Source organism: Peromyscus eremicus, chromosome 18, assembly GCF_949786415.1.
Source record: "Peromyscus eremicus chromosome 18, PerEre_H2_v1, whole genome shotgun sequence".
Lineage (NCBI taxonomy): Eukaryota > Metazoa > Chordata > Mammalia > Rodentia > Cricetidae > Peromyscus > Peromyscus eremicus.
In genome coordinates this window covers 45,188,069-45,214,486 of record NC_081434.1, presented here as the reverse complement: position 1 = coordinate 45,214,486, position 26,418 = coordinate 45,188,069, and the positions used below count along the sequence as shown (strand labels likewise).

At 48.0% G+C, this 26,418-nt stretch overlaps 1 protein-coding gene across 1 annotated transcript in view; it reads right to left on the bottom strand.

Moving 5' to 3' along the window:
* Nuak1 (NUAK family kinase 1) overlaps positions 1-26,418 on the bottom strand; it is a 70,565-nt gene that overhangs the window by 7,247 nt on the left and 36,900 nt on the right. Inside the window, exons 3-4 of the mRNA XM_059245289.1 lie at positions 12,476-12,627; positions 10,701-10,766 (exon numbers count right to left, since the gene is read on the bottom strand). Coding sequence (XP_059101272.1) covers positions 10,701-10,766; positions 12,476-12,627 — 218 coding nt within the window. The remainder of the gene's footprint in view (positions 1-10,700; positions 10,767-12,475; positions 12,628-26,418) is intronic.

The window sequence follows — 26,418 nt, the reverse complement described above, 5'->3', positions numbered from 1 at the left end:
CCAAGACAGATGGTACAAGACTACGCCACACCATTCAGAATGGCACACAATTTAAAACATATAGATTGTTTCTGGAACGTTTCATAGAATAGTGTGGGTATTTAAAGGCGTGGGAACTGAAGTCCCAGTTAAGAGGAAGCAGGATTTTGAATTGTTCTAGTTTGCTGTATTGAGGACTGGGCCTAGGGCCTCGGGCATGCTAGGCAAGCACTTAACCACTGAGCTACATTCTCATTCTTCACCTTTTCCCTTTCCTGTAGCACTCAGGACTAAACACAAGACCTTAGTCCTTTCATTATTATTATTAATAATGCATCTTAGTAAGCTTCTCAGAATGGCCTTGAACTAACTGCATTCCAGGCTGAACTGGATGCCGTGACTCTCCTGCGTCAGCCTCGACCTGCTGGGACGAGAGGTGTGCCACCACTCCTGACTAAGGGGGCTAGTGAGTAACTCTTCATTTCACTACACCCACAGTGGATGCACGTCACACTGCAGAAAATCCTGACTCGTGCAGCTGACCACCACCTTTTCTGCGTTGTATATGCATGTGACGCAGGATGAAATTCAAATTGTGAATCATTACATTTCAGCCTAAACTCTACCACTGGCCAACTGTGTGACCTGGAGATCACCAAACCAGCTCCAAGCCAGGCATACCACCAGAGGACAGAAGCCCAGGACCTCTACCTGTCCCATTCCACAGGCCTATTATGAGAATAAGAAGAAAACCATCAACTGAGATATAATGGAGTACACAAGAGTCCTCCCTAGCATGTACGTTCATTCTGAGTGTTTGACACAGCCTCGCTTCTGTAGTATTGTGCTCACTGTTTTCTGTAACGCCCTTCAGAGCACTGCTGTTACATCTGGATGTGTATAGTACATGTGCACACATATACGCATCTGTACATACTGCACACACATACACGTCTGCCTTCTCTACCAGAGTCCCCTGTGGCCGGTTCCACATTTTTGTACCGCCCTCCTAGCAGCTGTCCCTGGCCAAGACATACTCATCACTGAAACAGGCACTGTGTTTTGAAAAGCATAAGAAAATAATAATTATATAAAATAATAACAATCCCAATTACCATTTCTTGAAAACTCCCAATTATCCAACCCCATTGAGTCCTCTAATCCAATTCTATCAAAAGCTGTATTTATAAAAATACGAATATACTTTTTGTCAAATGTCATAAGGTCACCTAATACTTTGTATGCTAGTTAAAAATGGATTTAAATTTTTTAAATGCTCAAAAATGTCAATTTTATGTTATGGTAATTTTATCACAACATTTTAAGAACTCCTCTGAAACAAGGAAAGAGGTCTAGGGAGTTGGAGTTATTCATCTGAGGATATGTGAGCACTGGACAGCCATGCACATGTGCGCCTCTCATACTTCGGGCTCCTCAGTCTCAGCCAGCCTTGCGAACTGAACCCCTGTGTGTTCAACTATGCCCATCCCTGATTTCCACTTGAGTGTTAGCAATGTGGTAGATGAGCCGCATGCCGGGGAGCTGCGTGCCGGGGAGCCGCGTGCTGGGGAGCCTCTGGTGCTGAATGCCAAAGAAGCTTTTTTGAATGAAGCCTCTCCAATAAGCCTACTTTTGTTTAAGAAAAAAAAAAGTCATCCTTGGATGAACGAAATGTCCTTCAAAGCAGCTGTGCATAACCACCTTTAGAAAAGGCATTCTTGGGGCTCATATTGCACTTAACTGCTCCGAATTCCACTTGCTTATCAAGGCCCCTGACTGGCTTGCAGGAAGTTGGTGGGAAGCTTTACAAAGTGTGCCCTGTCAATCAGAATGGACCAGCTTCAGCTCTGGAGGTTCCATGGATCCCTGAGGCTTCAGCCTCTCTGCCTATAGCCGCAGCTCTGCTCAGCCACAGCTCAGGCGAATACACTCAGCAGTGCCACTACTGTCTGGGGCACGCTAGAGCTTTCAAACACATGAGTGTGAGCACACACATTTGCACATGCACAGTCGCCCGCCCCAGGAGCTTTCACACATGGGCTGGGCATCTCTGCTTGCCACGCAGGCACTCTGGGGAAAGTGTGTTTACATTTCAGCCCACTCCCATCCTCGCAGACTGGTGCTTATCAGCCTCCCTGTAAAACTGTCATTGCCGCGGACACAAGATTAATAGAAATCTAGATTAGCCGTGTTCTTGGCCCTTGAATGGAAAAGCAGTATTAATCAAAACACACACAGTGTTTTCAGAGCCTGAGCCACTCAGTTCTAGGATTTAAAGCCACATGGAGCTTATGCCAACTATTGCTAGTGGGGAGACACCACTGAGTGCGAATCCACTTCTCAGAAGCCTCAGTTCTCCCATCTGCAAAATGGGAGTAAGAGTCTTCCTGCCCATGTTGTGTCATGACTATTGAATGGCATAAAGCATATATAAAGTGTGTCCAACAGCGATGGCACATTTGCCTTTAAATCCTGATAGGTAATTGATCTCCAGACATGTGAGACAGCCTTCACTGTAACACTGGGGACTGTCAACAAGAAAGGAACAGAAGTTCAAGGAGCCGAGCAGTTGTACAAGTGAATTACTTTGAATTACAAAATGAAGAAGTCATTCTCTTCTCTGACATGAGTCAGGAAGGTGGTGAGTCACATGGGTCACATTAAAGCATCTCCACATTTCCCAGAGAGACCCAACTGGCCTTGGGCTCACAGCTGAAGCAGCGACCAACACCAAACAAAACAACGCTGCTATTGGTTTCTATTATTTTCACTCTTAAGTTTTTCTTTGGGTCGTGGTACTAGTTTTCCATCAAATGTCATTATTTAAGGCCTCCTTTCTAAGTAAATAACACTCTACAAAGAGACTCAAACTAAATACAAATGCCAGCAACCTGAGAAAAAGCAAAATGCACAAACGTGAGGGAAAAACTAAAATATGTGAGGGTTCGATGTAAACATAACTATGCAAAACCATCACATTTTAGAACTGATTGCCAGGTAGAAGAGACCTGAATGGCAGGAAATGAAGTTGCTGGAGGTTGGGGGTCCTAAGAAGATTTGCTGACGGTCACAAGATACACGGGGTCCCTCTGGATGCCCAACTCTGTAAAAGGATGTTTCCGCCCATCACTCCATCTCTAACTAACGGAGGCATGCCAGCCAGGCTGGCCATGCTCCCATCTGGTCCTTGAACCAGCATCCCCAGCATCATTACACAGCATCTTAGAACACAGACTCCGAAGCCCCATCCTGGTGCTCTTTGCTGACACACTGTTCAGCTTTGGAGAAAGAGGCCTCTCTGTTTGGGGGTGGGGTGGTAATTTTCGTTGTTGTTGCTGATGCTAAACTGTTGCCCTGTCCCATACTGGATCAGAACCACCCTTTGATCTCACACTACCTCCTGCATGCAGCTCAGCTCCCACCCTGAAAGGCATCAGAGAAGGTAAAGCTCATGAGTTTCATTTGGACTGTCTTTGTGGCTATCCATCCTCTGCAGAGGTGTGCCCTGCTAAGTGAAAATTGGAGTGAAAGAAATAAATTAGGGGGGATCATTCCCATGTCAGCAGGATTAACCCCACTTCAACGCAGGTGAACCCTGAAGACAAGTGCAGTTTGAAATAAGCCAGGCACAGAAAGACACTCATTGTCTGATTCTATTTATACGTGGTCCCTAGAGTAGACAAATTCATAGAAACAGAGAGTCGAACGGTAGTGATTGCCAGGGGCTGGGGGAAGGAGAAGCAAGAAGCCAGAACTTAATGGGCATGGAGATCCAGGTGCAGAGGAGACCTGTGGTCTGCAGCCGGGTGCTGGGATGCTTCCCGCTTCTCTGTGCTAGACGCCCAAGTACAGTAGGTTTTCAGTTACATTATGCATATTTTGCCACCATCAAAATAGAATTAACCCCAAGGCCACTATGAATGACAAGCTCACTTGATGGAAAAGGAGAGACCAGCTGGTTGATTTGAACTGCTAATAAAGGAAGCTTGTGATGAGGCTTCTTAGGAATGTCCGCCAGTCCCCTGCACTGTCTTAGAGGAAGTCCCCTGCACTCAAAGACCAGAGGCTTAGGAGTCACAAGAATCAGGACTGAACTTTGACCTTGTCATTACTAGGTAATAATTGGTAGGTACCACCACACCTCTCAATTGTCTATCTGCAAAATGGGCTCAGAACTCTCGTCTATAGAGTTGTTAAAAGGACTGGAGACTATAAGTTACAGCCATCTCCATTAACAGCTGGAGGCCAACTCAGAACAAGAGATATGATTTTCACCCACGTATAAGAGAGGCAGGTCCAGTGTGAGTGGCTACATCACAGGACAGGAAAAAGCTTAAGTACTCTAGTTCCAACCCCAGCTCCATCCCTTTCCATCTCTGAGGCATGCCAGCCAGTCTACCACTAAATCTACCACTGGTCCTTGACCCAGCATCGTCAGCATCATCTCAGAGCGTCTTAGAAAGCAGACTCCCAGGCCCTGCCCCAGGCCTGCTGAATGGAAAGCTGTACTCCCAGCACTCCCAAGCCTAAGCTTCTTTATCTGTAAATTGTGGCTGATGGTGACACCATGGTCTACACACGGCAAGTGCAAACCCCGTGTCCACCATACAGTAGACTTTCAGTAATAGGGTTGTGACACACCCCTGAGTCTCAGTTGCCTCCGTCAGGAAACGGATCTGCAATAGCAATAACCAGGGCTGAGAAAATCACACTTGGTGTAAGGACTGCATTGACCACAGCAGCATTGCTGTGAGCCAGGCACTGTCCAGGAGCCCCCCATAAACCCCTGTAAGACGGTTCTCACAACAGCCCTTGGAGAATGGTCTCATCATTATTCCCTCTTGGCAGATGAAGAAACTGAGGCAAGTGGCTTGCCTAAGGAGTCTGCACAGAGTCATCCAGGCTACTAGACTCCATGTCAAGGGGAGTTGTTGTTCACAGGAAATGGACTTTGCATGACTCCAGGAGGGCAGTAATTCCATGCAGGAAGACACAATCCATCGCTCCTTTCCGGCCTTAGAGTTAATTACTGTGGCTTTACAGCACAGCCACTGTCCTGTGCAGTTGGAGGGAAGGCAGCCAGTGGAACAACGAACAGGAGGGAGTGAACTGGCTTTCATCTTCAGAAAGCTCACATACCACGAACAATCTGGGAAACTCTTAATAAAAAGCATGGCAAGGGCCACCTTGCAAAGGATGCTAATGCACAGCCGATGCCACTTAGCTGCACACACATCTCTAGTGTCCTGTGTGGCTGTTCTGCCCACAGTGACTCAATCAGCCTGGTCACTACCAGCACTTGGAGCTTCTCTCCAAGGGACAGCTGTCTGCAAATCAACAGCACTCTAGATAAGAGGAAATGAAAGGGCTCCTAGGTGACCTTCCTTCAGACAGAGGGCAAATCTTGGGGTTGGCAGTAAACAGCAGCCTCTATGGCTGAGTGGGCAGAGGTTGGTGGCCAGTCTCATTCCTTAGTAGCCATAGGACTCTCCATTCTTCCACAATGAGGTCGTCAGTCCCCCTCATCTGAAGATGTTCTAAAGAACAAAGGAGACACATGGAAGGTCTGGCCCAGGCCGCTGGCTTCCAGCTGGAGTTCAGTAAAGTTTCTCTTCCTCTGCAAGCTCAGCATCATATCCCTTTCCATGGGACCCTTCCCCAGCCTCCAGAACTCAGACTGTCACCGTTTCCTCCACAAGGCCTTCTGCTCCATCTGGCTAAACAGATTCACTTCCTCCTGCTTAGCATGCCCAGACGGCATGGGAGCATCTGGCCTGCCAAGGGATAAGAACTTTCTGGAGGAAGACTCCTGAAGGACAGACAAAGAGGAGTGGAAAGGGCATTCCAGACAGAGGGAACAATATGTTCCAAAGCCAGGAAGCTGGAGAAAGCTCCGTAGATTTGAGGAGTCCAAGTGCAATGCAAAGGAGACTTCCTGTACCATGCTCACTGGACCGCACCACAAGGCTCCATCCCCACCTGACCTGACTTCCTTCACTGGACAACTGCATCATGCATTCCTTTGTTTATTGCTCTCAGCCCCATCTGGAATTCCAAGTCCACTCAGAGAAAGAACCTTATCTTCTTTGCCTTCTTAACATCTGGTGGCTCATTATCACCAGTAGTTAAGATTGCCAGACTCTGAGCTCCGGGACAAAAGGGACCTGGCCATCTGACTGAGCATTAAATTCCCCAACACCCAGCACAGGATTAAAGATACAGTATTTGATGCTTGGTAAGTATTTTATAATCAAAGAAATATTGCCTACAGTAGATATTCAGCTCCTGAAAGAACAGGTGAATGACTGCAGGCAACAGAGGTATACTGCGATATAAACACGACACACATGTACACACGTGCACACACAACTAGTAAATGAACTGGTTAATGCAAGCATACAAGGTTCTCACACTCTTCTAACCAGCGAGAGAGGCCCATGATCCCGAGTCTCATTGTGCTAAACTGCCAAGATTCCTATCTCATCTCGTCCCTGCCATTCAGAGCTTCTTTTCTCGTCCACAGCGGCCATGCTGTCATTGTCACAGGGGCAGCGGATCATCTCCCCTCCGCTCCTCTACCCTGAGCTCTGAGAGCTCAGCACATTCCCAGCCCTCTTGGAGGAGGTCAGCTGACCCGGGTGCCTGGCCCTCTTCCGGGGAGGCACTTTTACAGGAGCCTTCTATGGGAATTGTCAGCATTCCATTCTCCCAGAGAGTGGGATGTGAATCTGGCCTGTTTTTATTAATTGCAAATTAATGCTAGGCTGGGTGCTATTTTAGTCCGTGCTTCCACAGCGGACGGAATGCAGTCCGAAGCACTGCATCGCAATCATTCCTTCTGCCGTTGGACTGCAGGAATATTTTTAGAAACCGCACCCTCTTGCCGTGGCCAGATAAATAATTTCCAAAACCAGATGTGCTCTTTGCAAATCGTCCTCAGGCAGAGAAGGGAGAGGAACGGGCCACACAGCTCACACCAATCACACCAAAACTGTAGCAACATCCAACAAGCTTAAGCCAGAAGCATCTTTAGGGGCTTCCTGGCTGCCATCCTATTTCCTTAAACACAGGAGATGTGGACCCCCAATGTGACAACCCCCACCCCACCCCACCACACACACAAACACACACTCTTAAAAAGACCTTGCCACTCACATCCGGATGGCTGGTGGACCCCCAATGTCACACACACACATACACACACACACACACACACACACACACACACACACACACAAGCTCTTAGGAAGACCTTGCTGCTCACATCTGGTTGGTTGGTAGCACATTTGTACCCATGGTCCCCCTAGGCCCAGGCAGCGATGGCCTCTCATTCACACAGAGGCCAGCTTGTGGCCATGTGTCTGACTGCTTCTGTCAGCAAGTGTCCTTTCTAAATACGCTTCTGCAAAATGCTGAGTCAGGAAGAGTGGGGCCCATACAGCCGGAAGACAGATCAACACCAGCTGAAACACATTTCTAAAAAACCTTGGAAGTGGGTGTGAGAAGATGAGAAGAGCTTGCCTGGCAGTCGAACATGTGAGTTCTAATCCTAACTCAGCACCCCTTTGCCCCCAAATCAAACAGTTCTAAATGCCTATGGATGCCAGGCACCATGGGGCACTCTGGGAAAACAAAGACACAACAAACTACTGATTCATGGTGCGATCTCAGGCATATATATCCCTTAGACGTTCTGGGTTGGTAAATCACCCTCAACAAGTTTTTTTCAAGTAGAAAAAGAGGTCTTTGTTGAATTCTTTGAAACAATGGAGAAAACAGTAAATAATGGCTTTTTAAAAGGAAAGATTTTATTTGTGGGGTGTGTGTGTGTGTGTGTGTGTGTGTGTGTGTGTGTGTGTGTGTGTGTGTTCCTACCCTGGAAAATTTGAGGAGCAGAAGCAGAGATCCCTAAGGAAAATACAAAGTGAATACAGGACCAAACTTGAATGTTGTAAAGTACCGTGTCTGCTACTTGGCTACAAAAACATAGGGTCCCAGACTGAAAACCTGGTCCCCGGGAGCAGCTCACCCCAAAGTCACTGCTCCCTTGCATTTTCAAATGAGCTTCTCTTCCAGGCTGCTGCTCCGCTGTCCCCTATACAATTACTTTCTGAATTCTGGCCATTCTTCTCCTCTATTAGGGAATCAGATGACTCCACAGGAAGCTATGCGTCTTATCACTTCTGGGACTACACCATGGGACCAAGAGGTCACACTGTGCCACAGAAGCCAGTCCCCAGGCGGGAGGCTCACATTCCAGACCTTGTAAAGACTACATTTAGTTCTGAGGGCTCTGGGCGACAGGTGGCAGGAAGAATCTGGACAGAAAGTCACTGAGATCAATGGATGGTACAAACCCCTCAGAAGGCAAGGCTCCAATCTTGCAGCAGGGCCTGGCCATCAACCCTGAAGCCACTTTCCCAGCAGCTGGCTTCCCTTCCCTTCCTCCTCCAGGGCCAGCCACTTAGGATGCTCTAGGACGGACATAGTTAAATGCTGGCTCCTTCCACTATATTTTTAGCTACCATTTTCACATTTGTTACCAGTGCCTACAATTGGCCCACAGAAACTCCCAGAAAAACTCACTGGAGATAATGAACAAATTAACCCTAGACACAGAGCTGGCCTCCCTACCTCACTGGGGAAACTAAGTTCAATGTGAGGAATGTATCCGAAAGCCTGCCATCCATCAATAAGAGACGGAGCTGCCGCACAAATCTAGGCTTCCCAACTCCAGAGCCACTCCCCCTGGCCCGGACTCATTTGTACACAGTGATTTTAACAGTTGAAATCTGAACATAGAGAATACCTTGGAAAGGCCCCAGAGCAAGTCTGTGGCTGTTATTATTAATTATCAATTTTGTAACTGAAGAAATTGGGTTCTGTGGTTTTCTAACGTCAAGGAGCTAGGAAACCCCACAGCCCTTAAGTTGTCCACCCCCCTTCAATATTGAGGGCTAAACCCAGGGCTTCATACATGATCAGCAAGTGCTCCGCCACCAAAATATATCCCCAATCCATAATTATTTAACCTAACAGTCAGTGTTCCTTCTAGAATAATCCAGCCACTTGCCGGAAAGGAAGACAGAGATCTTGAGATTTCACTTCCTGTTCCTAGGGAGAATTGCTTCAACCAATATTCCCCAGACTCTATGGACCTCACAGAAACATGTGAGTGAGGCCACCTCTTCTGTTGAGTAGGAGGTCATAGGGATGTATCTTTCAAGGACTGTCAAAGGACAATGGTGACTAATGGTTGACTGTCATGTCCTACAAACAGAGTCCAAACCCTAAAACAGCTCCATCCTTCCAAGCAAGGACGTGGTCCCATCACACGGCCATCGACAGACAGCGGCAGCAACAGCAAAAGAGGAAAGTATGAGACTGTTTGTACGCCTTGTCTGGAGACCATGGACAAGCCATTCACGTCACAAGTGTCCAATGGGAGGGCTCCTGCAGGGCTGGGAGTACTGAGTCCATTTCATAATGAAACCCATACAGCGAGCTCCGTTTATTTTGAAATGGTGTTTGCTTATTTTGCAGCCGTGGTCTAAAGGACATCCAGAGTGCTCCCCAGGAGGCCCCTGAGCCCTGTAGAGCTTTCTCTAGCTCCAGCGGCAGCCAGAAAAACAAAAGTTGAACTCCATCACTCGCTCTTTCTTTTTTAAAGATTGATTTTTATTTCTAATTATGTGTATGTACATGTGTCTGGCATGCAGGCCTATGCACACATGAGAGCAGGTGTCCACAGAAGCCAGAAGAGGGCGTACAATCCTCTGGAGCTGGGATTACAGGTGTTTGAGAGCAGCCCAATGTGGGAGCTATGAACTAAACTCAGGTTCTCGGGAAGATCAGGAAGTGTTCTTAATTGCTGGGCCATCTCTCCAGCCCCCAACTCACTCTTTCTGAATAAATGCTACCATCATTTTACCCAGCTCTCAGTTCCATAGCTGGTTCAAATGTGAAAGAATGAGGAGGAAGGAAGTCACAGAGAAGTGGCCAGGGAAAGGTTGCTAAGTCAGGTGTTTGCCTGTACCCTAACTGTAACCCTAACCCTCAGAACTTGGGAAGTAGAGGGAGGAAGAATCAGTTCAAGGTCATCCTGAGCTACATAGCAAGTTTGAAACCAGCCCGGGATACATGAGACCCTACCTCAAAAGCCAAAAAAGGGGGTGGGTGGGTGGGGGAGAATTGTAGGTTTAAGATAACTTGGGGCCCTTTTATCATATCTGCATAGTGATGTAAATTTGGACCAGTGGGCTCAGACTACAACCTTTATACACCAACCACTGTTATCCTGGAGGCATTAACTGATTGTCGGTGCCTCAGTTTCCCTATGTATACGTGAGTTATAAAATAAATACTGCCCATCATATGTTATCCAAAAGAAGTACTTGGGAGAGCATTAAGCAAATGGGAACTGAAGTACACATGAAGATGTATGTCACTTTTGTGACAAGAATTCCAGATTGTGAGCTTCCTGCGGGCAGGGACTGTGTCTCAGTCACTGTGCTACCAGGGAGAAGAGAGTCTGGGAGGTTGTAGGGGTTTCCTTAAAGCCTGCTGGCTGAATTAAACCATCTCAATGAGCTGACTGCTGGGAGTCTTTCCCAGAGCCTGCCTGCCAGCAGAGGGAGTGGCTGCCCCAAATGCAGGCCTCTGGGAAGCCACACCCACCGGCCACACCCACCCACCATACCCAGGCCCTGTCTGAGCTTTACCTTAATATTGCAGTTGTCATCAAGCAGTATATTCTCCAGCTTCAAGTCCCGGTGGACCACACCATTCTGCAAAGGAAACGGAAGAACTGAACAGGAGCTGGTGAGATGACAGACACCAAGAGAGCTGGGGGGGGTGGGGGGGGAACGACAGAGGGGCCCGTCTGACAGATGAAAGAGACGCACCGGCCCGGTGGTCTTCACCTCCATCCTTCAGGCCCGCTCCCGCTGTCAGGACGCTCCCCAGACAGCATCCAGCGACAGGAGAGCATTAGTCACTTGCTGTGTGGTTAAAGGAAAAATGACTGGAATCCATTCTCCCCCAGAGCCTGTAAACCAGCAGGGGGATTCTTTGTGGGAATGTAATTCCGCTGTGTGAGAGCAATATAATCCCAGGCAATGCAGACCCTGTCTGAGATGGGTTCCAGGGAAGCAGCAGACATCTCAGCTGGGGACTCGAGCACAGGGCTCCAGTGACAGCCTGCCTGCATGTCTGTCTGCCTGCCTGCCTGCCTGCATCCCTCATGCTGGAAAGAGGCCTGACCCAGTCTCCTAAGCTTTGTCTGGGATACTTCCTAAGCAGCCAGCTGGAAAGACTTGAAAGTCCCTCTCCACTCTGCAGGCTGATTTAAAGGGAGATGTGGTTGCAGGCCAATGAGACCAGAGCCACTGGGGACTGTCATACTGCGTGCCCTTTTCATTCAGGCAAGCTCTGACCAGTCTGGAGGCTGAACTTCAGAGCAGCCAGACAGCTTAAGGAGAAGAGGATACCAAAGGGCTGGGGGCGTGGCTCTGCCCAGCAGTAACGCCTGGCCTCCACAAGTCTGGGGGGAGCGGGGGCGGAGCAGGGGACTGAAAAATGCTTGGGGGCTGTGTGGATGTGATGGAGAGTGGGTTTCTAACACCACTGTGCAGAAAGGGCTTCCTCAGAGGAAGCTTCTGTGTTGAGCAAACTGATGGGCATGGGCTATAGCTGATTCTTGGTAATTTGTTTTTCTTCCTGTGTGGCAGCCTCTAATATCTCAAAATCCCCGACTGGAGAGAGATGGCATGTATTCCTACTACTGCTTTTGCTAATCCAAGCTCTGAGGAGTTGTCCTGAATTCACAAATGCAAAAAACAAAAAAAAAACAACCAAATCTCCTGGAGAAGAGGGAAGCTAGTTCACTTCAATTAAATACCAAGAGGAGCTGGTTCCCGTGGTCACATTCCTGGCTGACAGAAGAAGATGGAGCGAGTCTAAGAAAGTCCCATTCATAACGAGCCACACATTCACACACTTCAGATAACGGAAGTACAGTCTGTGGGGCTTTCCAGTGTTACTTGCAGATAAGTCTGATCACGCGTGCCTCTCATGTCCACAGAGGTCAACCAAAGGTTGTGGGGTGCACGTCTCTGACACTGACAGAGACAGGCAGATCCTCAGAGCTCACTAGCAAGCCGGTCTAGTGGAACTGTCAAGCTCCAGGCTCAGTGAGAGACCCTGTCTCTAAACTAAGGTGGGAAGTGACTGAAGAGGACCCTTGACATTGACCTCTGACCTCTATGCACACATGCACAAATGAACACACCGAGAGAGAGAGAGAGAGAGAGAGAGAGAGAGAGAGAGAGAGAGAGAGAGAGAGAGAGAGAAAGGATTTGAATAGGGATATTTTTTCTTTCCCTACTTTGTAAATTCTCCACACTCATCACAATGAACTAACAAGGCCTTTGTGATATTAAAGGTGTCACGAGGTGTCAGAAGGCCAGTTACAGCCGAAGTGGCAAGCCCCACATACCTTGTGGCAATAATGCACAGCAGACACAATCTGCCTGAAGAAGTGTCTGGTCTCCCTCTCGCTGAGGCGTCTCCGCTCGCTGATGTAATCATACAGCTCTCCTTTGCTGGCATATTCCATGATGATCACAATCTTATCTTTGTTCTCAAACACTGCAGGGGAGGGGAGGGAAATAAACAAACACTGTTACCCAGCAGGGTTAATTATGACGGCAGAGATGGAGCAAGGAAGACCATGGAGATGTCACTGAGCCAGATGGGGCTGGGGGAGGGAGCGGGAGTCACAAATCTGTGCATTCAGCGTTGGGAGGACTTGGGACAATGGTAGCTTCACTCTGTCACTGCCTTGTACAGTTGAGAGGAACATCCCCAGGTCTTTTCTGCAGACCCCACTCCCATTAACAAGATCATTTCTCACCAGTCCCACCCACCCTGCTTCGTTCTCTGTGGAGAGGATAGAGGAGAATTAACTGCACAAGAAAGAACAGGACTATGGAGACGGCTCAGGAGGTAAAGGGCTTGCTGCCCAGCTGTGAGGACCAGAGCTCAGAACCCTAGAAACCAAGTAAAAGTCAAACACAACAGCACGACACGTCCATGACCCCAGTGCTGCTATGAGGGGAATGGGAGGCGGAGACACAAGAGTCCCTGGAGGATACCCAGGCTGGCTTACACAGCACCATATCAGAGACTGTTGGGAACAAGGTGGGACGTGAGGGCCGACTCCAGAGGTTGTCTACTGACCTCTACGTCCACCACGGCTCCCATGCACTCACACACTTCACAGACACGTACACACTACCACTCATCAACCATCTGATGCAGACCAGTGGGTACCACATCTCTAACAACTCCTCTCTGGCCCCCATCCTGTTATCTCTTTGCTCAAAACCATTTAGACTTCCCATTTTCTCATATCAACCTTGATGCATTTTACTACGTCCTACACATTCCCATGGGCCCTGCTTAGACCTGCCTCAGTCATTTAAACACTACAATACACCACCAGGAAATATTTGAAATTTTACCATTTGAAAAAGAAAGAAGCTAGTGAGGCCTATGGAGGTTGCTAGCTTTGTAGAACCTGCAGGTAGTACTTCCAAGCTCAAGTATGGATCCACGCAAGGAGGAGGCTTCCTAAAGAACTGACCAGAACCGACTCTGGTTCCTGGTGTGACTAGAAGTCACAGAGCCAACCTGGAATGGAGTCAAGTACAGTTGAAGCTGACAAGGTAGCGGTGGGCAGAGGGAGGGTCTTCAAGGAAGGACGCACTTCAAGATGTGCGTAGTCACATCTTCACTCCGAAGACATCGTACACGAAAGCCCGGAAGACTCCAGTGGCTGTGGAGTGGCCGGCTGAAGGGGTGCCAGGACCTACAGCCTTCTCTCTCCCTTGGGTTTTTCTCTTCTGACCCTGTGTTGGCCTTGGGTGTCTGCCCACCTCAACATCCAACACCCCAGAACTGTCACCTGCATTTCTTACATTTACACACAAGCTGCTGCTCCCCCTGCCTGCTCTCCCCCTGCCCTCACCCCTCCCTATCCTGGCTAAGGATTCATCAACCATCGAGGCTTTGCTCATATTTATCTGCCTATCACATGCCTTCTGCCTCTTACATCCTGGTCCATACTTGCTCATGGCAACTTCCTGGTTACATATTCATTTTCCTCATCCTAGACTCTGAGCTTGGGCTGAGAGAGCTAAAATCTAGGATTTTGTCCCCCTGGCTATGGACTCTAGGAAATTGCTTACCTTCTCTATGCTTCTGTTACATCCAATGTGAGATGAGTGAAATTAGTAAGCATTTCTTAGAACTGTTGGGAAAATGTATTGATAACAGGGTGGTAGATGCTTAGAACAAAGCCTGTATGCACAGCACTCAATAACGTTGGCTATTATTGATTATTTTAATATTATTGGACCCCAGCACCTGGCACCAAGACACACACACACACACACACACACACACAATGAGCAACTGCGTTGAGCTGGAACCTGACTGAGGCCTCAGTCTCCTGTCCTCCCAAACCTTGTCACTGGCTGCTAGAAGGTCACCCTCCCCACCCCACCCAACCCCTAGTTCCTTTCTGGCTCCTTCAGTCCAGCCAAGGCTCTCTGATAAAATGAAGGGGAAGGAGGTAGGAAGCTGGAGAGGGAAGGGTACAGTCAGATAACACTGGCTGCCCGGGTGTCTGCTGGCCTCTCAGTACCCAGCCACTTTGGCTCCTACCAGGATTTCAGCCTGGAGTGCACTTTTCATTAACTCTAAACTCTGCCAAGTGGGAAGGTGGCCTCGGGGTATATGGTTCGAGCTGATGAGGGCGTGCTGTACACGGAGGAAGGGCAGGCTTTCTAACTTTCTCTTTCTTTTAGGGCAGGGAAAAGGAAGAAAAAAGTTAAGTGCTTTGATATGTCAACAAGGACCTCACTCTCAGACTCTGGAGCATCCCTAAAGGAGACTGAGACTGTCATCTGAAGAACAGGTGGCAGAGGACAGGATTATCCCAGAGGCTGGCTGGCTCCTCCCTTTAAACCTCATACTTCAACACAACTCAGAGTGACAGCTTTTTCACTAAGTAACTCCTGCTGGCATGGCCTGATGGTGTGACTTCTAAAACACATGCTCTGGGTCCCTCTACCTGGGTCACCCCACCACAGGTCCATCCTCACTGGCTTCTAACCCTTCTCTGTCACCCCACTGCCAAATGGCCAAGAAGCCAAACACCAGCATGGTTCTGCTTCTGGGAACACAGATCCCGCAAGGTGTTCTGGGAAAAGGACTTTTGACAAAGCAGATGAAACATCTGGAAGATGCTCGGACCCGAGCTTGGCTGCCCTTGGACTGCAAGTTCTTAGGTTCTGCAGGTGAACCAGGACACCTCCATGTTCCTACTTCACATCCAGAGGAAGGGCTCTGGACCCAGTACAGGAAACACTGGATGCATGTGATGGTATCTGAATAAGACCACCCACCCCCTGGTTGTTATGAGAAGTCGGCAAGGCCAAAGAATTCCCTATGTGGCTAGGCCTGGCTATGGGATACCATCCACACACCCTCGATAGAAGGCAGGCCAAGTTTACAGTCAAGGCTCGAATATCACATTAGATGAGCTAAATGCCAAAGAGAATTCTACATTTGGAGAACATAATGACTCCATCAAGGAGGCTGCTAAAGGCTCCTGAGTCCTTTCTTAACAACAGCACCAAGTACTGTAGGCCTACTATGTGCCAGTCCTGTGCTAAGAGGCATTTTGTGTGAATGATGTCACATGGATGTAGTCCTTTAACCTTGTTTTATAGAGGGGAACACCTGGTAGAGCGAGGCTCAAAGCAGTCACCATGATTACAGAGAGCTCCAGACGGACAGGACTGCGCAATCGGCCTGCAGGCTCCAAGCTCAGCCTCTGTTCCCATCCAGACACACCAACCCCCCTGGCCTGAGTCTCCTCAAACAATGACACTGAGAGAATGCGGGGACAGAATCAGTGCTGAGTCAGCACTGTGCCTCCATCCCACTTGAAGAATTTTTTCCACCTGTCTCTTGGGCAGCTCTTCCAAGATAGCTTTTACTTTTCCAGTACTCACAATGGCTAAGCGTAAGGTCTTGGGGATCAGCACTGAGAAACGACCAGCTTCTGCCCTAGACCTGAGACGCCTTACCCACGATTAAGGTCGCTAATGGAGAGTGGCAGGAATACTCGTGACCATTCTTCTCACAAAATGGGCTGTTCCCCTTGGGCACTTTTACAACTGGTTATTTATAAGCCCAGAAATCTTGTCTGTGTTTATGTTATTAGTCACTAAGCAAAAGCTTATTTTCCATCAGTTGGGAAGGGTTTCCTTTCTGAAAAATGAAAGCCTGTGTCTCTTGGCCAGACAGTTTTACCCAGAAGCATGGTGGCTCCAGGACGGTAAGGAAAACTGAGGCCCTTGACATGCCAGGCCTACCAGGAAGCTGCAGGCCCTGAATAGAAACTTAGCTCAGCTTGAGTCAGCCCACAGCACTGTGCCAGGACCCTGTGGTGCCCAGCCTGGTGCCTGCCCAACAAATCGACAAAGCAGCACAAAGCACCTACTATGTGGATGGCAGTAAAGGAGACTTTACCAGCTCAGGAGAGGGAGAGGACAGGCTGGCTGGCAGAAACAGCTCGAGGGAGCGGCAAACAGGAGTGTGACCAGCCTCTGGCAGGTCCCAGAGAACAAGGAGAAGAAGAGAGCTATAAATGAATACTGAGGCAGCAAGTGCCCATGAGACGCTCCCAGGAAGCCACGCAGGTGAGTGGACATTGCCAAGACAACAGAGAGGCGTGAAATGAAGGCCAGAGGAGAACAAGGAATCCTGGACTTGTCAGACCATGCAGACCTCGCTTCCTCCCACAGTGACCTCTCCCTCCCTCACGAGGCGTCTGTCTCCCATCAGCGCCTGCATGGCCCACACTCAGCACCGACTGGTCTCAATGATCCTGTGAAACCAGTACAGGGACCAGGAGCTTGGGACCAAAGATGGCTTCCATGGATTTCAGAATACCTGCATATACAAAATGATACCTTGAGGGACCCCAGTCTAAACATGAAATTTACTTGTATTTCATATACATCTTACACGAACAGGCTGGAGGTAATTGTGCTGGTTAATTGACACAAACTCAAGAGACACCCGACAGGGACCCTCAGTTGAGCCTTCTCCATATTGGTCTGTGGGCATCCTCTTGTTAATTGACAGAGAAAGGCACGGCCCACTGTGGGCGGTGCCACCCTCAGGAAATATACCCCCAGGCTGTATAAGGAAAGTAGTTAAATGACAGCCTGAAAGCAAGCCAGTCACTGAGTTCCTCCATGGCCTCTGCTTCAGCTCTGCCTCCAGGTTCCTGCCTTGAGTTCCCGGCCTGTCTCCTGTCTTCCCTCCATAACAGACTGTAATAAGTAAGCTGAAATAAACCCCTTCCTCCTCAGCGTTTTTGTTTTTGTTTTGTTTTTTTTGTCATGGTGTTTATCACCCCAAGTTGAAACAATAATCCTGCCCAATATTTTTAGTAACTGTGGGCATGAAACAAAGTTTAATGGTATGGCGTTTTCCATGTGTGGTCTACCACCTTGGTGCTCAAAACATTTATCACTTCGGAGCATTTATCACTTCTCTGACTTCAGATTTTTCAATTAGGGATACTCAACCTGTGTCTGCATTACTCCATTTCATAACTGGAGAACCATTTCTCCCACCGAGGAGCAACTCTGCCAGCACCCTTCAGTCACCCCACTCGGTTCCCTCTGCCACTAACCATCTCCCTGAGCTTATAAATAAGTCAATAGCATGGGGACATGGCTCAGCAGTTAGGAGCACTGGCTGATCTTCCAGAGGTCCTGAGTTCAGTTCCCAGCATCCACAGGGTGGCTCATAACCATCTACAATAGGATCTGATGGCTTCTCCTGGTATTCAGGCAGACATGCAGAACACTCATACATAATATAAATAAATAAAATTTTAAAAGTAAGCCAATATCACAATATGTTGATTATAAGCCAATAAGGTGGAAGAGTTTTACTTCTTAAACAATGGATCATGTAGGATATATTCTTGTGTGAGACTTCAACAACCCCAAATACTGTATGTGAGAATAATTCAAATTGTTCTGTGTCATTGAAGAGTCCTCATTCTTGCTACTATGAATTCTCTATCTTACTGGGGTATTGTGGTAGTTTTAGCCATTCTACGTCAGGTAATCAATCATTAAGCCAATTCCAGCTGAGGATCCTTATGAGCAGAGTTGCTGGGAACATTTATTGTTATTTTGTTGTTGTATTTACTGATTTTGGTTTTTATGTGTATGACTATTTTGCCTGCATGTGTGTATGTTTACCAGGTTTGTGCCTGGTACCCTCAGAGGTAAGAGGAGGGTATCAGTGCCCCTGGAACTGGAGTTATGGGTGGTTATGAGCCACCATGTCTATGGTGGGAACTAAACCTAGGTCCCCTACAAGACCAAATACATTTAACTAGTGAGCTGTCCCTCGCTCGACTGGGAACATGCTTGCACACCATGTCTTCTGATGCGTATCTGTATGCATTGTTGTTGAGCAGATACTCCAGTGAGGCTTTGAATCCAAATGTGTGTGACTGAAAAAAATGCATGGTTTTACTCTGACTCTGCCTCCATTCACTCACTCTTCCGGCACTGTGCTCAGCAAAGTTTCTGCTTGATGGAGTCCAACTCACAGCTTTTCCTGAACACCCTTTATCAGCCTATGAAGTCGCTGTCTGAGCATTCTGCTGTGTGTTAAAGCTGATAAAACAATACAAGGCACAGTCTTTGCCTTCGAGGAGTTGTGTCCTACTTGGAAAGAAATGGAGCCTACCAAATAATCCACGAGCCAAACTATGCATGGCTCAGACTTTTAGTATCTAGAGGACCAGAGAGAAGGACGGAGATGTAAGTATGAACGCGTCTGAAAAGATTCCTAGAGAAAAGAGGCATGGAACCCAGCAGGCCAAATGACCAGGGGTTCGCTTTAGTCAGATACCTTTGTTATTGTGCTGGCACAGAAAATCCAGGCGCTCCCCTTTCTTCTACCAGTGTCTTACTTCTTCCCAGAAACCAACTTGGATTACTTTTCTTGTTTTCTGTTTATTTCTATTTCAAGGGGGCTGGTTGCTAGGGTAACGCCTGCTCCTCCACATTAAACCTGAATTTTATCAGATGTTCATTCTGACAGTTCACGTCTGACTTCTGATGGTCTGGCTTTCACAACTGCACTAATTAATCACAAGGTTCCTAACGATTCCCTTCTGCTGCCCCCAGGGTTAATAACACAACTTGTATAGCTTGAGAAAGGGCACAACATAAAAACAACACTCTGGCCTGGGAGAAACACTGATGGATCAGGTGACCGTGGGGTTTTTAACCATCCACTGGCCATTTTTTGAGCCAAATACACTAGGCCTTTTATTAGCAGGAGAGTGAGTGGGGATCAATTTACAGGATGTTCTAGGTGGGGGCAGATGGTTCTGGAAAACGAAAATTTTCTTCCTGTGGAGATAGAGGAGAACTTTCTGATTCACGTGGACTCTGAGGAAGGAAGATCGGTTTGCTGGTACTAAGGGAAAGGAACAGGGCTTAGGAGGGGACTGGTCAGAGTTGTCCCATGGTTGGTTTGGATTCTATCTGTCCAGGGAACCTCTGCTCACACCAGACAGCAACAGTGCTTGATTGATGTCCTCAAACTGACAGAAGAACCTTCCACTCCCAGGGACTCACTTTTATTAAAGACAAGATGAGATTCTCAGGGAAATTCCTAGCCTGCTTTTTATTTCAGAAACACAAGAATCTCTTCTTGAAAGAGTCGGCTGCCACCTAATTAGTCATTGAATTATTACAGGATTAATTCTTCAAAAGTATTATTCCCAAGAACTAAACTGCAAATACCTCAGGGGCGAATGCTTCACAAAACAGTCCTGTGATGTCTGGAAGCCCCCTGCAGTGAGGGTGAGAAAATTCAGCTGGACTAACAGCTCCCATTGTCAATGGGGTGGTCAGAGCTGAATCACAGACAGGCACTTCCCAGTTTGGACAATGGAAGGCTTTCTGGTTCACACATGTCTTACAATACACCAACACTCTTGGTGCTGTTGGCTGGAATGCCTGAGGAGAATCATACCCAGGCTGGCCACCCACTGCAGAGGTAGACTTCGGGGAACTCCGAAGAAAAGGGGTGACAGTGTAACCAGGTGTGGTGTGTGCCTATAATCCTGACTCTCCGGATACTGGGGAGGGAGGCTAGTCGGGGTTAGAGACCTGGTCTCAAAAAGTCAGATAACCAGAAAAGGCAAGGTACGGGCACTGTCTGGGGAGAGGAGACACTGAAGGCTCACTAAGTACTCTGCCCGTACGCCAGGGTTATAAGTGCTGTGGGGACCAATGCCAAATGAGATCCGAGGACAAGGCTAGGATAAAGAAGAGGGGTCTCAAGAGTACCAGCCTGGACTAGTCACAGGACTCCATCCTCCTAGTAGTGGTGTGGTGGGGCATCTCCATCGCAACTCAGCAGGGCTCTGAGGCGGAATGGGCTCCATTGGTACCACCACAAACTCATCAGACTGGCTACCTCCTCTACTGCTGTGTCACAGGCTTACACACACACACACACACACACACACACACACACACACACACACACACACACGGGGTGGAGATATGCGCACACCAGTCACTATGAGAGGATGAGTGTCAGTCAGTCAGCATCCCTGGACTCTCACAACCACCCCAGAGAGAAGCAAGGGATCTAGATTGACATAGTCAATTTCTTTAAACAAGCATGCTACCCTGACTCCAGCAGTGACAGCCTTGGTTCCTCTTCCACAAACCTCAGCAGGAGGCTTTGCTGTGGGGGCTTGGCTCACTCTCAACCACCTGGAAGAAAAGCCAGTACAGTACTCATCACCCCCCTCCACTGTGTACAATTGAGTCATTCTGCAGAGCACCTTGTCACTCTCCACTGGGGCTCCCTTGTAAGTGCCGGAACATGAAGATGTGCCAGCCAGCCTCTGCAACGGGCAGCAAGTGTCACGGTGTAAGACAAGCCTGGATGAGAGCCAGGGTCACAGATCTGCAGTGGAAGAATCCACCCACAAGAGCACATTTCTGTGAAGGAGGAGGAGGAGGTGGTATGGTGGTGATGGTGGTGATAGTGGTAGAGGTGGTAGTGGTGGGGTGATGGTGGTGATGGTGGTGATGGGGGTGATGGTGGTGATGGGGGTGATGGTGGTGATGGGGGCGATGGTGGTGGTGGTGGTGATGGTGGTGATGAGGTGGTAATGGTGGTGGTGGTGGTAGTGGTGGTGGAGGTGGTGGTGATGGGGGTGTGTGTGAGAGAGAGATGGGGGAGGTGAGAGGACAATGATGAAGTCAGTGAATTCACTTGTGTAGACATCAGACTCCTATGGCCCCTGAAAAATTAAGTCCAGTCTCTCTCTCTCTCTCTCTCTCTCTCTCTCTCTCTCTCTCCTTAAAGATTTTTATTATAAAGTATAAGTATGCGAGTTTGTCTATGTGTGGATATGAGCTTGTGAGTGTGGGTACTTGCTGGCAAGAGAAGAAGGTATCCCTAGTGCCACTCAAAGTATAGCCATCAATGTCAGAGTCCAGTGAAGTTGATGCCACAAATAACAAGTTACCGAATGAGGTATGTCAGAATTGGTGGACTGGTGGAGAGAAGCATGAATCCCCAATCAAAAGAGCCCAGACAGAAGTCATGTCACCAGTCTTCCTTCAGTAGCCACAGAAAAGACCACTCTCGGGATTCTATGAGCCTTCCTTCCTAACGGCTGTTAACGGTCTACACAAATGACTAACCGGCCCCAGTTCATCTCAAAAGGCTTTATATTAAACACAATATAGTTTTATTTATTCTTTAAAAAATTAGCTTCAAGTACAAGTGGCATTATTTAAAGCGTTAGAAAATACTGAATTCCAGGAAACTCAGGAGGGCGGGGCAAGGCAAGCGGGAGAAACATTAGTTTTTTGTTTGTTTTATTTCTAATCTCCGGCCTCTAGAAAAATGACTTGGGTGTAATCAAATGAAAATAATACACTTGAAGGTCAAAGAGCTAATTTAACAGGAAGCTCATTTAAAATGTGTTTGCGCCGACACACAGCTAAGGCGCTCACCCCCACAGTTAAAAGTGAGGAGAGCCCTCGGGGACTCAGGAACAGAGGAGAGCTGTGCACTTGGGTCCAGTCTGCAAGGATTTCACTGGGAACTTGCGAGGCTGGTAGCAGAGGGGTGTGTTCAATCAGTACCCAGGAATTTGCCATGTATTCAAAAGAGTAAACATAAGCACAACACACCGTTCTGCCAAGTTCAACAAATGGTTTCATGAGGCTCTGAGCTCCCTGAGGACAGCATCCAAATGGCTTATGAAGTCAACCCAAGGCTAAAGGTGTCACCCACTGTCACAGAGAATATGTTCTCTGACTCACTGACGACAGATGGTTAGATCAGCACAGGTTTCAAGAGCAATGCTTCTCGTCCTCTTGGTTGCAGGAATCACTCCACATTTCTCAGCCTGAGCAATTCAGTCAGAAGCCTTGGGGTTGAGGGGCAGACATTAGTGTCACAAACGCCACAGGAGTGTCCATGTGCACCTAATATGCCAATCAGGGGCCAGGGTAACACGGTCTCAGCCAACTGCGCTGCTACCCAACACCCACCCCAACCAGAAAGGACATCTCACTTATCCTCAGATATCATCAGGTACCACAGACATAATAATCAGGACAAAGAGACAGCTCCCCGGGTGGAGTGCCTGCCACTAGAGTTTGAATCCCCAAAACCATGTAAAAGCCAAATGGGCATCGGTCCCTCCTATAACCTCAGCTCGAAAGAGATAGAAATAGGATTTCCCAGAGTAAGATGGCTAAAGAGACTAGCCATATCAGGGGTGCTGAGTTCAAGTGAGAGACCCCACCTCAGTAAATAAGGTGGAAAACAAACAAGGGAGACCAACACCAATCTTGGGTCTACACACACACACACACACACACACACAAACTAAAAAGTAATACACTCTTTAGCGTTCATTAAGCAGATACCAGCACATGCCTAGCACCTCTATCCATTTGCTCATGTAACCCTACAGCTGTGCGGAGTATCAAGACAATGCCCCACTGGAGAGATAAGGAGCTTCCTAGGGCTTAGTCAGACCTAACACTGATCACTTCCACACTTGTCCAACTGAGACCGTAAGAACCCAACACATTTTTGATGAGCAAAAAATAACTACGCAAATACAGGCTTAACTCAACCATCTCTGCCTTTGTGAGAGCCCAAACCAGGACCCCTCCTAAAGCAGGACCTGCTTGCACATCTTGTCTCTCAAGACCCCTGGATAAGCAGCACCCTGGAGCCCACAAAATACAAGGTGCTCCCACCATTAGTATTCCCAAACAAATGACATAAGACACTCAGTCCCATTTCGGCTTCTGAGCTGCTATGGAGGGAGGGGTTTTCTTCTCACGAGTGGTTCTCACACTTGAGGACACATCACACTCCCAGCAGCCTGCTTGTAAACAGATGGCAGAGCAGGCCAGAGGTTCTGACTCTGGGGATTGGGCGGGCCCATCTGATGCTGATTTTGCTGGTTCTGGACTGCCCTTTGAGATCACCACTCAGATGTACCATCAGGCAGTTTACCAAGGTCTTGTCAAACTCCAAGGAACTACCTTCACTTGTCAGGGGATGGGTAGCAACATGCTCTGACCCCTAGACCTCCGTTGGATTCTGTGAAACATTTTACACAATCCCCCTGGCCCTGGCCACAGGTGAGGGTCTGTGGTGCACAATGTAGGCTATGGCCTTCTCCACAGACCTGTCTTTTCATTTCTCCTCTGCTGATTTGGATTTCTGGAACAGAGATTTTTTTTTTCCCCCCACAGGGAACAAAAGAGATATCCCATTCTGGAAAGGTCTATCAAAATCCCACATGGCACAGACAGCTTTTAAGAAGCATATTTAGGGCTGGAAGATAGCCCACTTGGCAGAATGTTTACCACACTCTGGTCCTCAGGACTCAATAAAAGACCGGACTGCGGCATTGCTGGTCTGTACTCCATTAAATCCTAGCACGCCAAGTGAGGTTGTGGAGAAGAGAATCCCTGGAGCTTATGGCCAATCTAACCAAATCAGTGAGCTCAGTCAGGTTCAGTGAAAGATTGTCTCAAACCAAGTGATTGGAAAGAAACTAGATAGATAGATAGATAGATAGATAGATAGATAGATAGATAGATAGATAGATATAGATAGATAGATTGATAGATACACACACACACACACACACACACGCGAGCACATATATATATATCAATAATTAGCATCCACCTGCACATACCCACAGACACACATGCACACATGCGCACACACGGGTGTGTGGGGTGGAGAAACAGTTTTGCCATCAACTTGGTAAAAATCACCTGGGATGAGAACCTCAATGAGGATTTTCGAGGTCTGGCTGACTACGGGTTTGTCTTGGGAGACTGGCTTCATTACATCAATAGGCTGGCAGAATCGCCACGGGCAGCACCGTTCCTCATGCTCTGGGTCCTGGACTGTGTAAGTGATGCAAGAGAGCTGAGCACAAGCAAGTGTTGATGCATTCATTCTTCCCTGTTGACTGTGGATGTGACCAGCTGCTTTAAGATTCTACCTTAATTTCCCGGCAACAGTGGAGGCAGGGCAGGTAACAAATAATATAAAAGCCTATGTTGATTTGCCCTCTAGAGAGGTGGGAAGAACTTTTCACGGACAGTAACTTCATCCAAAGTGCCATGTGGTGGGAATCCAGCACTCATTTGAGAATACATCTCCTACATCTTCTCAAGGCACAGGGCTCGCAGGGCTGCGCAGGACTGACGTGCTTATCAACAGAGGAGTTCGTCGGCTTTGTTTCTTCTTTTTTTAAGTTTAAGGATAATATTTTAAACATTCTTACTCAAGAGAACGATCATAAGTAATGGATACCAAAGTAAGGCTTTCTGTGTGTTGCCGGAAGCCAGGATCCCCCTCATCTAAGATCAAAGGAATGAAGGGGTCACCCACCCCCCAGCACACAATACAAAGAGCCAATAAAGAGATGCCATCAGCTATGGCCAGGAGGAGAGATTTCCAGAACCCCAAACAGAGGGCACACAAGGGAGGGCCCAGGCTGCACCTCTCCTTTTTGCTTTCCAGTGCTGTACCACTGCCAGATGGGATGCTGGAATTCCTGAGCCTTGTGCTGCGCAGTAAAGATGTTAGTCTCAAGGGGCTTGTGGATGGGGTTTCCTGGGCTTTCAAAGGGGACGTGGAGGGGGAGACAACCTGCCTTTGATGTCTGAACTCAGTCCTGAAATCAGAACCACAGACAAAATCTGTTTTTATCTCTTCCATTCTAGGCGACCAAGTTGAAAGCTCCTGTACTTCCTTTTTCTGCTGCTTTTCCATATTGTCAATGGGTTCCCTGCTGAGAGAATGGAATTCCTTTGAGTGGGAACCAGGGGTCCACCCTGAGATGCTGCCTGAGATTTCTCTCTTTGCTGCTGATTAGGTTACCCCGGCCGGCATCACACACTAGAAAGGGCATGCCTCTTCTCTTATTGCTTGGCAGTAGAAGCCAGTGACGGTTTGTGTCCACACAGAGTTGACAAATTTGAGGGTAAAGCATCCTCACCAGAGGGTCAACAGGACAGTTCACCCCGGAGTCTGCTTCTGGAGAGACATGCTTGGAAGGAATTAAGTTTGGGATCTGGTGACTAGCAGAGTCCACTCAGTAAAGTCCACCACTCGTGGGCCTGAGGGCACACAGCTTAGAAAACACTTGCCCTGTGAGCTGACAGGTGATGACAACAAGCTTCTTCTCATGGGCAGAAACAGCGTCTAACCCACCCCCACAGCTGGAATTTGTGCTATCAGATGTAGAAGCCAGAAGCCTCTGGGTCGCACAGGGACAACGCTGTCCCTCAACGCGGGTCCCTGCAGACCACCATAGGCCCTTCATTAGATCAGTGTCACTGGCAGAGTTCAAAATTCCAACCCTACTCACTAAGTGACATGACATTAGGAAATGAATTTTGTCTCTAAGCCAAATTTCCCATGCAAGAGGTGTGTTTATGATTTTTTATTTATCAGACACAAGGGCTAAGTGAGGTAGCACAGGGCACGGGCCCACTGCACTCTGTCGCTGTATTTTGCATGTATTATAAAATATATAAAATGTAATATATAATATATTAACCTAAGTTAAACACATTTTCTTGGGGAGATGGCTCAGTTGGTGACAGGCTGGACTCACAAGCATGAGGACTTTCATTTGAGTCCCTAGAACCCACATTAAAAAGCCGGATAGGGTACTGCACATGTGTGAATCCCAGGGGTGGTGAGAAGGTAGGCAAAGACAGGCAGCTTCCTGGGTCT